The sequence below is a fragment of the Pongo abelii genome, chromosome 1, assembly GCF_028885655.2.
Source record: "Pongo abelii isolate AG06213 chromosome 1, NHGRI_mPonAbe1-v2.0_pri, whole genome shotgun sequence".
NCBI lineage: Eukaryota > Metazoa > Chordata > Mammalia > Primates > Hominidae > Pongo > Pongo abelii.
In genome coordinates, this window is record NC_071985.2 from 37,869,913 (window position 1) to 37,883,204 (window position 13,292).

General features: G+C 42.1%; 1 protein-coding gene across 1 annotated transcript; it reads left to right on the plus strand.

Annotated features, from left to right (window-relative positions):
* Window positions 1-1,105: 1,105 nt before the first annotated feature.
* SLC30A1 (solute carrier family 30 member 1) lies at window positions 1,106-8,697 on the plus strand. The gene is made up of 2 exons (XM_002809493.6): window positions 1,106-2,339; window positions 3,986-8,697. The coding sequence occupies exons 1-2, from the start codon at window positions 1,718-1,720 to the stop codon at window positions 4,885-4,887; spliced, it is 1,524 nt and encodes a 507-aa protein (XP_002809539.1). The 5' UTR covers window positions 1,106-1,717; the 3' UTR covers window positions 4,888-8,697.
* Window positions 8,698-13,292: the final 4,595 nt, after the last annotated feature.

Below are 13,292 nucleotides of genomic sequence, written 5' to 3' on the forward strand. Positions count from 1 at the left end.
TCATCTCCACCCACAACACAGTGCTTATGTATTCAGTCTAAAATAGTTAGCACAATTTATCAAGAGTATTCCATCATAATTTTAAAATGTCATGTTTATATTTTACCTCCACCTGGACAGAAACTCGTTCTTTTGTATTCTTACTGCCCCTCCCCCTCCCCATAGCAACCAGCACAAGATTCCGCCGTGTGTAGTCTATAAATAAATGTTAAATCATAGAGCCTTAGAATTTTGGAGTCAGACGGGGATCTTCACAGTTGCATTTGTCCAATCCTTTACAGATGGGGAAACAGGTCTAGAGAGATTAGGTGACTTGCTCAAAGCCACACAGCTGGCTATTGACAAGGCAAGGAGCAGAGCCCAGGTTTCTCCTGCCTGAAGTCTGTACCCTAAACTGTCCTCAGATAATCAGTGACAGACACCTGAGTTCACACAAGGTCTCCAGGGGTTGATGGTGATAGGAGAAACTGGCTTTCCCAAAACATGTACAAAGATTCGGTCCACGCCCCTAGCAGACCTTCGGGAGGACTAACTCCTCAGCTCGGCGTCCAGCAGAGTCCCAAGTTACAGTCGCACTTGTTTATGCGTCTGTCGGCCTCCTCCGACAGGACCGAGTACTCGAGGGCCCCGCGCGCAGGGGCTCCCCTCCGGCCCCTCCCCCGCCGCCGAGCTGTCACACAGCCGCCGCGCGGCCCGCCCCCACGTGGACTCGGCTCGGAGGATCAAAGTCTGTTTGCAGCCCGGCCCCCCCAGGTGTGCTGGGAGCTGCGATGGTCCGCAGCGCGGAAGCCAGGACTCCGCCACACCCGAGGGGACCCGGCCAGCCCCTCCCCCTCCCGCTGCACGCGGCCCGCGCCCCCAATTCGCCCGCCGCTGCACCCGGCCGCGGCCCCCCGGCCCACGCCCGGCTCCGGGAGGAAAAGGCCCCGCCCCCATCTGTTGGAGCCGCGGCCCCGCCCCCTTCCCGCCCCTCCGAGGCTTCATCCAATAGTGAGCGTGACTGGGCGGGACGCCGAGGCTGTCGTGAGGGGGTCCTGACCAATAGGGAAGCGTGCCGGGCCTGGTGGGCGGGGCGTCAGGGCCTTGTCACGCTCGGGTCCGTGTGAAAACGGGGGTTCCGAGTGCAAAGCAAAGTTTTTTTGTAAACCGTCTGCAAAGGCGGGGGGGCGAAGAAGGCGCCCGAGACCGGGCCGAGTGCAGCTGCCGTGGCCGCCGCCTCTCTAGCTCCTCAGCCATCCGCTCCTCAGTCCAGCCGCCGCAGAGGAGACCAGCAAGCAGAGCCCTCAGATGCTCGGAGCTTTCTCGGCGCGAAGCTGCCCGTCGCCCTCGCCTGCCGCCCTCGCCCGCCGCCCTCCTGCTCCTGCTCCGGCTCCGGCTCTTGGTACCCCGGCTCCGGGAGCCCAGCTCCCCGCCACCGCCGCCGCTTGGGTGTGGGGGCTGCTGGGGCTGAGCCGGGCCTCGGCGCCGGCTCTGAGGACGGACGCCTGAGGAGCTGCGCGGCGCGGCGCCGCCGGCTGGCGGAGGACGCCCACAGGCGCGGGGCTCGGCGGCTTGACCCGGGCTTGTCCCCGTGCGGCCGCGGGGGCCCCTCAGCGGTTTCCCGAACGGCCCGACTCGGGCGCTCCTCCGTGTCGCGGTCGCCGACCCTCCGCGTCCCGCCAACGCCGCCGCCGCACCAGTCTCCGGGCCGGGCTCGGCGGGCCCCGCAGCCGCAGCCATGGGGTGCTGGGGTCGGAACCGAGGCCGGCTGCTGTGCATGCTGGCGCTGACCTTCATGTTCATGGTGCTGGAGGTGGTGGTGAGCCGGGTGACCTCGTCGCTGGCGATGCTCTCCGACTCCTTCCACATGCTGTCGGACGTGCTGGCGCTGGTGGTGGCGCTGGTGGCCGAGCGCTTCGCCCGGCGGACCCACGCCACCCAGAAGAACACGTTCGGCTGGATCCGAGCCGAGGTGATGGGGGCTCTGGTGAACGCCATCTTCCTGACCGGCCTCTGTTTCGCCATCCTGCTGGAGGCCATCGAGCGCTTCATCGAGCCGCACGAGATGCAGCAGCCGCTGGTGGTCCTTGGGGTCGGCGTGGCCGGGCTGCTGGTCAACGTGCTGGGGCTCTGCCTCTTCCACCATCACAGCGGCTTCAGCCAGGACTCCGGCCACGGCCACTCGCACGGGGGTCACGGCCACGGCCACGGCCTCCCCAAGGGGCCCCGCGTTAAGAGCAGCCGCCCCGGGAGCAGCGACATCAACGTGGCCCCGGGCGAGCAGGGTCCTGACCAGGAGGAGACCAACACCCTGGTGGCCAATACCAGCAACTCCAACGGGCTGAAACTGGACCCCGCAGGTGAGCCGGGAAAGTCGCTGCCGCAGGTGGTTGGGTTTGGGGAGCCCAGAGCCTCGCCTGGCCTTCGGCGGGGTGGCCCGCACGCCCCCTGCTGCCTGAGCGGGCCTGCGCCGCGCCGCCCCTGCCTGCTCCCTCCCCGTCCTGCACACGCCCCACTGCTCCAGGAAATCAGAACCCCCTCAGCCGGGTGCAAGGAGCCGGAGACGCGTCTGGCATATTTGTAGGTGGGGGCTGTGGGTCAGACCCTAAGAAAAAGGGTCAGCAGGTGACCATCATCCCGCTGCAGTCCACACCCGCACTTGGCTGTCTTTACAGGCTGCAGCAACTTTGCTGGAGACTTGTCTGGTTATGGTTATAACAGCATCAGAAATGCTTCCCAATTCAATTCCTTGGCCCTCTTGGGAAACGGAGAGAATCCCCAATTCGTCCCCAGTATTTGGGTGCTGGAAACCTTGCTCTGCCAAAGTAGTTCTTATGCCCGTTGAACTCCGTTTCATAATATGCATTCAGAGCGTGTAAACCCTGGTTAAAGGTTTCTTTTATGAACAGCAGTGTATGCTTCAGCTAATTGATCCCTAATCCTGGAAATCATAGATTTAGGACCTGTCTGGGCATGTTTAACATTTTCCTAGGACTTTTCATAATCGTACTGAACTAAAAGTGATGGTAATTTATTCATCTTATATTTTTAGTGGATGCTTTTTATATTTAAGTGCTCTTGAAGGAAATTTGAAAATAAATGTTGAAAGAAAGGAGATGGAAATGACTCAACCAATGTCCTACTACTCAAGCTCAATGGTGCTTAACAATTTGGTCTTATTTCCTTCACTTACGTTTATTTACCTTGTATCATTATAAATTATGCTACATAATTTTCCTTTTCGAGTGCAGAATATGAAGTTAGTGAAATTCAAGTTGTACATTGGAAACGTTTAATAAGTAATTGGTTTTCCTCTCACTCCACTCGGCAAGGTGTTACTCCAAAGAAAATTAAGTTTCTCTGGTGTGTAATTTCTTGAAAAGATCAATACTTTTGATTTAAAAGTTAGTAGGGCAGGTAGTCTTTTAGTTTCAATTTTTCTAATAATCTCTGTGATTATTGATTTATATTGTTGATTTGTCAGTTTTTAAACCCCCTCTTACCAAGAAACTTTTATGTTCATAATGAAAGTTTAAAAGTTAAAATTGGCTTTATTCTCAAGCAATTGGCCTCAGTGAGAAAGAGTGACTAGAGAGTGCCCGAGTGTCAAATCAGGTATTTTGTATTACTAGACTTATTCCTAGCTGCATTTAATTTTGGTGTTAGTATTCAATTTTATGTTTTCCTTTGTATATACCATAAAGTATAGCAGAATGTTTGCAGGACTCCACCCCCATAGAAAAGATACACTATTTTGGAGAGGAGGAGGCAGGAGAGTGGTTAGGAGGGTGAAGAAGCAGTATCACAATGACTTAATTTAGCCGTGGACATTATGTCCTGGCTCGTTCCCAGAATGTCAATTTATATTAAATTGCTCTGGGCACATTTTTTAAATTGTACTTTGTGAAAAAATTTTCACCTTCATCACCACTTAAAAAGAATCAGACAAGGATGTTTATATAAACACTTTAAATGTATTTGATATAAAATTTTTATTTCTTTGTAGACCCAGAAAACCCCAGAAGTGGTGATACAGTGGAAGTACAAGTGAATGGAAATCTTGTCAGAGAATCTGACCATATGGAACTGGAAGAAGATAGGGCTGGACAACTTAACATGCGTGGAGTTTTTCTGCATGTCCTTGGAGATGCCTTGGGTTCAGTGATTGTAGTAGTAAATGCCTTAGTCTTTTACTTTTCTTGGAAAGGTTGTTCTGAAGGGGATTTTTGTGTGAATCCATGTTTCCCTGACCCCTGCAAAGCATTTGTAGAAATAATTAATAGTACTCATGCATCAGTTTATGAGGCTGGTCCTTGCTGGGTGCTATATTTAGATCCAACTCTTTGTGTTGTAATGGTTTGTATACTTCTTTACACAACCTATCCATTACTTAAGGAATCTGCTCTTATTCTTCTACAAACTGTTCCTAAACAAATTGATATCAGAAATTTGATAAAAGAACTTCGAAATGTTGAAGGAGTTGAGGAAGTTCATGAATTACATGTTTGGCAACTTGCTGGAAGCAGAATCATTGCCACTGCTCACATAAAATGTGAAGATCCAACATCATACATGGAGGTGGCTAAAACCATTAAAGACGTTTTTCATAATCACGGAATTCACGCTACTACCATTCAGCCTGAATTTGCTAGTGTAGGCTCTAAATCAAGTGTAGTTCCGTGTGAACTTGCCTGCAGAACTCAGTGTGCTTTGAAGCAATGTTGTGGGACACTACCACAAGCCCCTTCTGGAAAGGATGCAGAAAAGACCCCAACAGTTAGCATTTCTTGTTTAGAACTTAGTAACAATCTAGAGAAGAAGCCCAGGAGGACTAAAGCTGAAAACATCCCTGCTGTTGTGATAGAGATTAAAAACACGCCAAACAAACAACCCGAATCATCTTTGTGAGTCTTGAAAAAGATGTGATATTTGACTTTTGCTTTAAACTGCGAGAGGAAAAAGACTCCATTGAAATTCTAAGTTTGCCAAGTAGTGTAATTGAAGTCCTTGTCTGGTCACACAGTTTAATTCTATTTTTGTAAGAACATAATGGGACTGCATAACAGAGTTCTATATTACAACTTTGTGATTATTAGTACAGAGTACAGCTATGCTGTGACTGTTTTGGAAAGCCAGTTTTAACACTATGTTACATTTTTGTTTAAAGTAAGTTAAACCTTATATAACATAATGACATTTGATTTCTGGATTTTTCCCATGATAAAAATTAGGGGGATAAATAAAATTGTTACTGGAATTTCTCTGCTTTTCTTTTCCCCCAGTGTTACACTTTATTAGAATTATAATTGATAGAACTTTAAAATCATCAACAGTTTGTTTCCTTTGACATTTTAGGTGATATTGCCCTTTGAGATCATTACATAGCATAATGGCAGCATATTTTAAGAGTGACTCATGGCTATTAGTAGGAAATAAGATCAGTTACTATCCCGTATTCTGTATTGCTGGCTATTAAACAATAAGATAATTAACAAATTGAACTGCAGTTTACACACAATAGGGCAAATGGGGTAGTAAGAGCAAGGAAGAAAGTTTACCAAACTAAATATTTAGGTTATTGTATGATAATATTGAGACTACATTTCTAAATTATTTTGAGAATTTCAACTTTTTATTCTACCAAAGTTAATCTGAAACTTGGACATGTTCACCAGCATTACTTTCTTTGAAAGATTGGTATAAAAACATTGAGCTGCAAGTTTACTCACAAAATATGTATTTTTAAGGATGTTGACACCTAATTACATGCTAAATGCAAACTATTAATGTAATCTTTTAAACCGGGTGTTTGAAAAAAATTTTCAAAGTCATTTCATGATAACCAATTATGAATGGATTTAAATGGAGCTTTTTGAGCACAACCAGCAATGTTTGCTTTCTAGGAGCCACTGACTTGAGAGAAAAGAAAACCAGAAGGTTAATGCAGTTTGGATATTAAATTCTTAGAAAGCAAAATTAATAATTAAAGCAAAATTAATTAAGATTTTGTAAGTCATCCTGTCTTCACATACTCAGATCTTCCAATAGTGGCTTATTTTGCAAGATGCCACAATATCTACACAGAAAATTGTGGCTATTTCATTATTGCTATAGATTTCAAATCCAACACAAATATTTAAGGGTGTTTAAGTTATATTTTTCTTGATAGAGGGTATGCTTTGTGACGAAATTAGATTTTTGTCCTTGAAAGGATGAATATTAGCATCAGTTATGTATAGCTCTATTTTTCTAGAAACAAGGTATTCTGACTACTTTTATAGCTGACTACTTTTGGGATGGCTACGTTTTGGGATTTAAAATAGTTCATTGTTTAATGGGTTGTAAGAGGAAAAAGTGTTAGGATTTGACAGTTACTTTTTAAAGGGATGATCTTTTGTGGTGTGTGTTTTTCCTAGTACAAGCCTATTGCTGGCAATGGGCCTATTTAAGAACAGCTGATTTTTTCCAGTGAAAATATGGTAATTTTAGGAACACAGTTTGTAAGTTCACATTTACTATAATGGGCCAAAACCATAACCTGCCAGTTTGCAATACATCTTGATCTTTTAATATTCTTATCTGATATTGTGTAATTCAATTCCTAAACTGATAGTTACCATGAATTTTGCGAAAAGGTTTGAGTGGGTTTTTTTAAACATGAAATTGAGGGATCTCATCTGGGCGAACAAGAAGAGAAAGCTATGAATTGTACTGTATCATGTACATTCCTGATTTAATACTTTACAGAACATTTTATTCAGATATCAATTTGTTACATAAACATTTCAGCAATGATACAAAGATAACTGATAAAATATATTACATTCAATGAGGTTTTCTTTACAAATGCTCTACTTGGTCTGTGTCTTAAAGATGGTATGACACCTAAGTACAAGACATCAACTGAATGAGGATTTTAAAAAATGGTATATAAGCATGGGACAAGGGCTATGTTTGTTTTTCAAAAGTGCTTTGAAGATAACAGCCTTTAGGTTTGAGTTATTTCACTTTTCATAATTTTTAAGTAGCTTATGTATAACGGTGGTACCATAGGATTTTCTTTTTTCAAATGACTGTCGGCAGAAACATTGGGCACTGACTCACCTTTTGAGTTTTAGCAGAGAATTATTTATTTCTTTACAATGCACTTTCTAACCCATTTTAGCTATATTAGCATTATCTTTAAAAAAAGACATGCTTTTGTATTTAAATATTGTAGGATTTAAGTGTCTTTCTCAAAATAGCTTATTCCTTTCTGAAAGAAAATGAGGGAAATACTCTGAATTATTAGGAGACTTAAACCCAATATTTAAATATGCTATTTTATGACACTGCATCAGTTTTAGGAGTTGCATCTCTCCTGCTGGCTCTTTTATATTTGAGCAAGATCAGTGTAGAATATGTGTTTAGAAACTTGTCTGTTGTCTCAGTTTAGTGAGAAGGAGGTGCTGCATGTGCCTGAATTAAAACCAAGAAATTTTTCCAAGCCAAATGCAGCCTTAGTGATGAGAGATTTAATTCTCCATTGTCACCTTTTAGCTTTTATGATTGCTTAGTTTTTTCTGAAGGATGTCTGCATTGTAAAACTATGGATTAAAACCTAAAAAACAGAATCCTCAAAAACTTTACTGTATGTGTTTTAACATTTTAGAGAACAGTATGTTGAATAACTAAGGTATGTAACTTGAATAGGAAAAATGTCCATCAAATGCACCTTGGAAAATCACAGTAGGTAGAAGGCTATGTTAACCGTTTGTGTCTTATTAACATCCTTAAGTTAATTTTGAATTTTTGACAGTTTTGAGGGAAAAGACCTATGGAACCTAATGTGAAGTATTTCGTATGTTAACTGGTGTTGAGTTGAAGATTTTTATTGTGTATAAGCAGATATCATTTGAATGATAAAAATGTCATTAACCTGCTGTCTTAAGATGTTCACACAAATATGGAGAGTAATTCTACAATATAAAAATATTTATTTTAATACTGAGTTTCAGTTAAGTCATAAACAGTGTTAAAACTCTTGGGAAGGTGTAGGGGTTTTTTGTTTGTCATTTTTAAAATTGAAACTGTGTCAAACAGTGTTTCACGTCTCTGAAATTGGGGTTATAATAGCACTATTTTGATGTAGCTCCACTGATACTATGTGGTAATGCTATTTTGTTTTACTAACAAGCTCTGGAATATTTAGCAGTCATTTTCACTGGCACAAGAGCCTTTTGTATGTTATTCAATTTAAACTTTTCAACCAAAAATTTTATGGTCCAGTGTCTTTGGCAAAAAGATGCTGGAGGGAATGTAACATACAATTAATATGTGGTTATATATATATATATAAAAAGACACAAATTGCCATGTTATGGTTCTGCCTTGAAACAGCACAATGAAGTGTATCAGTATATTCTGTGATTATGAAACTTCTGTGTTGTGTTGTTTTGTGTCTGCTGTTGCCTGTCCTTTGGGCCAGATGTGGCCCAGTTAAATGCAGTTATCATCTCATTAAATACAGATGCAGATAAAATATCTTTAGTGCTGCAACATTTTACCTAACTTTTTGTATGTTTTAATGACTGTGTGTTATTTTCCAAAGCTGTTCCTACCTCACCATGAGGCTTTATGGATTGTTATGTATTATAAATGTTCTATATGAGACAGACTACTGTGTTTCTTCTCATTTATTAAAAGTTAAGTAGAAAAATAAACTAATTTTAATATCTACTTCATTTGTGCATATGGCCTCCCCTCCTATACTAGGCTTAGTTACACAGAGAGTTGGATTTCAGATAATTAAAAGAGAAATTTCAGTTTAACACAAATGTTGCAAGTGTACAGAGTGACTAGGTTACAAGACGGGTGTGGAAGAAAATGTAAGCAAAAATTGCAATTAAAAATTGAAAGGGTAACACTGCAAAGGCTCACTAATATAAAATACTCGGTGGCTTTGAATTTTATTATAAGCATTAAGCTTATAGATTATATAGTTGTGGTTAACCTGCTGCTTTTGGCACTTGCTATTTTTTTATTTATAAGCATAGTTACTAATAAGGTTTATTAAATATTTTACACCTGTAAATCATCTAAAATTCTTAACACAATAGTATATTATTGTGGTTCTATGAGCCTCAGGACTATCACAAATGTAGTCTCATAAAAAAATTCATTAAAGAACTTGTATTTTGGGCTGTGAGACAACAGTTGAAAAAATCAACTGACAATAAGTGGCAGTAGATAAAAGGAATTGATCTATATACAGTAGATATTCCAAAGAAGAGGTAAAAAAAAATTTGGAAAGGATTATGTAGGTTAAAGTGGAAAGGAGTAGGGTTTGAGAGGCAAGGGAACAGGAATAGTGGTATAAAGAATTGGGGGTCTGGGCAGGGTGGCTTATGCCTGTAATCCCAACACTTTGGGAGGCTGAGGTGGGTCAGATCCACTTGAGCTCAGGAGCTCGAGACCAGCCTGGGCAACATGGCAAAACCAGGTCTCTACCAAAAAAAAATAATAATAATAATACAAAAATTAGCCAGGGCTGGGCATGGTGGTTTATGCCTGTAATCCCAGCACTTTGGGAGGCTAAGGTAGGTGGATCACTTGAGGCCAGGAGTTTGAGACCAGCCTGGCCAACATGGGGAAACCCCATCTCTACTAAAAATACAAAAATTAGGCAGGTGTGGTAATGCATGCCTGTAGTCCCAGCTACTCAGGAGGCTGAGGTGGGAGGATCACTAGAGCTGGAGAGATGGAGTTTGCAGTGAGCCGAGATAGCGCCACTGTACTCCAGCCTGGGTGACAGAGCCCAACCCAGTCTCAAAAAAAAAAAAAGGTTAAAAAGTTAAGGGGTTGAGAGGTATAAAGAGATTATAAAGGTTAAAAGTGCCATGACAACCAGTTTAAATTTGGTTTCATAGGAAAGGAGGACACTACTGTTTTCACTATCAATAATTTTTTGAGTAGATAAATCAGAAAGTGGGAAAGGTACTCTACATATTTGGAATGACATGTAGGCAAAGTGAGACAGGAAGACAAATCAGTTTACCAGATAACTCAATGCTAAAAGTCAAATACACATGTCCACATGTACATATACTACATTTCAATTGATTCCACACACACATTCTTCTTACATTTTAACATTTCTGAAATCAGAATGCATAGTACAATCAGTGGTATCTTACGATTGCCGTTGGCCAAACTTTTTTCTTATCTCGATGTGTCTATTGTTCAGGGTTCAGAAAACAATTATCTTCCCAGGCAATATGATCTTTCAAAAGATTGTATGACAATATTCCCTGAAATTTCATGTACTATGCATTGCTCATTTAGATGAAAGCCATTCCTTGAATTGGATAAAAATAATAAAAAAAGAAAGTCAAGTAACATTGCTTTTAAATAAATTTCATAGACATTTCTGAGCCTTCAGAATTGACCATCATTTTCCCCCCCACTACTCTATTCAGCCTTTTTTGTTGTTGAGTTTCGCTCTGTCGACCTGCTGTGGCGCCATCTCAGCTCACTGCAACCTCCACCTCCTGGGTTCAAGGGATTCTCATGCCTCAGCCTCCCAAGTAGCTGGACTACAGGTTCACGCCACTACACCCAGCTAATTTTTTGTATTTTTAGTAGAGACAGGGTTTCACCATGTTGCCCAGGCTGGTCTCGAACTCCTGAGCTCAGATGATCCGCCCCCTACAGCCTCCCAAAGTGCTAGGATTTCAGGCGTGAGCCACCACACCCAGCTCAGCCTTTTTTCTTTTAAAACAAGTAGTTTGTGGCACTTTGTTCTTATTTTAAAACCAGTTTCACTTCTAGATTATAAACTCTATTCGGTCGAGACTATGTCTTTTCCATATTTATTTCCTAAGGATATAGCACAGGGACCAGTACATTGTAGGTATTCAAAGTTGTTTGGAATATTGAGGAATGGCAGGAATGGAAAAAGATACACAGTAGTTACACTATTAATAGATAAGATACACTGAGCACTAATTTTTTTTTTAATTTTTATTTTTTTGAGAGAGGGTCTGACCCTGTCGCCCAGGGTGGGGTGCAGTGGCGGGATCTTGGCTCACTGCAAGCTCTGCCTCCTGGGTGCAAGCAATCCTCTCACCTCGGTCTCCTGAGTAGCTGGGACTACAGGTACCCACCACCATGCCTGGCTAATTTTAGTATTTTTTTTTTCTGTAGAGATGAGGTTTCGCAAATATACTGGGCACTTCTGATCACTTATTACTGAGCACTTACTACATATCAGGCACATATGTTTTCATGTATCCTTACAAACCATTAGGTGTATTCCTTTATTCCCTTTATTTTACAGACAAACAGATATTAAAGCACCTTACCCCAAGTCACATAGTCAGTGATGGAGCCAGAACTGGAACTCAGCAAAAGATCTAGGCCTCTGCAAGTCACTTGCATTCCCACCACTTTGGACTTTTCAACAACCCACTTAAGTAAATTCAGAATGAAGAGTTCTTTCTAATTTTCATCCAATGAGCAGCAATAGACAAAGCGTAGGCACTGACTACTAGCAAAGGAGGGGCATCAAAAGAAATAAGAAAAGTAATTTTTATACAAAAGTGAGCCGGGTGTGGTGGTAGGCACCTGTAATCCCAGCCACTCAGGAGGCTGAGGCGAGAGGATCCCTTGAACCGGGAGGTGGAGGTTTCAGTGAGCTGAGATTGTGCCACCGCACTCCAGCCTGGGCGACAGAGCAAGACTTTGTCTAATAAATAAATAAGTACATAAATAAAATAAAATAATTTTCAGAGCATTTAATATTTACTTAAAAAAAACAACAAAATAGTCAGAAATCAGAAATTTCTTACCTAAATTAGACCTTCTTAAGTTATGGTTTAGTATCATTTATTTTTAATTACATAAGGGAGAGAAATTACAATTTTTTTTAAGGATTTAGGGCCTCTCTTGGTTTTAATCCAGCCTTGTGGACAAGTACCATTCTTTACAAACTAGTATTGTTTTCACCTAATATTGTCTGGCTGGCTTAAATATCTTTAGGGTTACACTGAAAACAGTGAGTCTTTGGGAGCAGAGGTGATTGAGGTAAATGTGCATGAGGACACAAAGGGAGAAGACCATCCGCTTTTCAACAGGGGTGCTATTAGCATTTGCGTGAAACCATTCATCAGTGCAGAAATGGCCCATGCATTGAGTTTAACAGCTCTGGCTTACTTCCACATGAATGCCTGTAGCTATCGTTTTTCCCTCCCCATTATCAAGACACCCCAACTGTTTCAAATGTGTCCTAGAGAGGCAGTATTGCCCTGCCAGAAACCATAGATGGCTAATCCAGCGGGTCCTCTTTCAGTCTCTCCCACAGGAACCAGACACTACATCTAGTCCCCTCCTTTTACATAGATATTTGTGTTTTGCATGAACATCAGTTCCATCTTTAAGTCCAGGAACTGTGATTCCATGCCTTGATAGTGAAATTGAAAATCTGAAGTTTTGACTTCTGAGGTTCATAACCTTTGATACAATGATCACTATAGCACAAGGTAGCCAGGAGCTCCTCTGATCTGTTAGGAAGATTGTTCTGCCCCAGAAAACAGTGCAGATATGGCCTTCTGAATTGGCCATGGAAACCCTGGGTTAGCTCTATTGAAATATAAAGTAAAAATGGGTTTCTGGCTTTATAAAAGAGGTTCAAAACCAGGGCCTTCTATTAAAATACAAATTTAAATATTTGCATCAAAACTTAGGGCCAGACGCAGTGGCTCATGCCCATAATCCTAGCACTTTGGGAAGCAAAGGCAGGTGGATCACTTGAGCCCTGAAGTTTGAGACTGGCCTGGGCTCTTCTTTCTTCTCTTTATGTTTTCTCTTTTTGTCCCAGTTAGAGCCTCCCGAGGAACACAGCTCTGCTGATGCATATGTTTATTCCATAGACTCATTTTGGACTTAGATCTCCAGCACTTTAAAATAATAAATTTGTCCTGTTTTAAGCCACTAAAGTTGTGGTAATTTGTTACAACAGCAATAAGAAACTGATATACATATATTCTAGCTTAAACACTAAATTTTTATATTATTATTACGATGACTTCTCTCTTTAGAGTTCAATTGTAAATGGTGGTATAACAGTTTTTTTTTTTTTGTTGTTGTTGTTTGAGATAGGGTCTAAATCTGTAGTCCAGGCAGGAGTGCACTGGTGCGATCTCCTCTCACTGCAGCCTTACCTCCCGGGTTTAAGCGATTCTCCCACCTCTAGTCTCCTGACTAGCCGGGACCACAGGCATGCACCACCATGCACGGCTCATTTTTACATTTTTTTGGTAGAGATGGGGTTTCAC

Coding starts and splice junctions, on each gene's coding strand:
- SLC30A1 (XM_002809493.6), top strand. CDS start 1,718: ATGGGGTGCTGGGGTCGGAACCGAGGCCGGCTGCTGTGCATGCTGGCG. Junction 2,340..3,985: donor GCTGAAACTGGACCCCGCAG/GTGAGCCGGGAA, acceptor ATTTCTTTGTAG/ACCCAGAAAACCCCAGAAGT.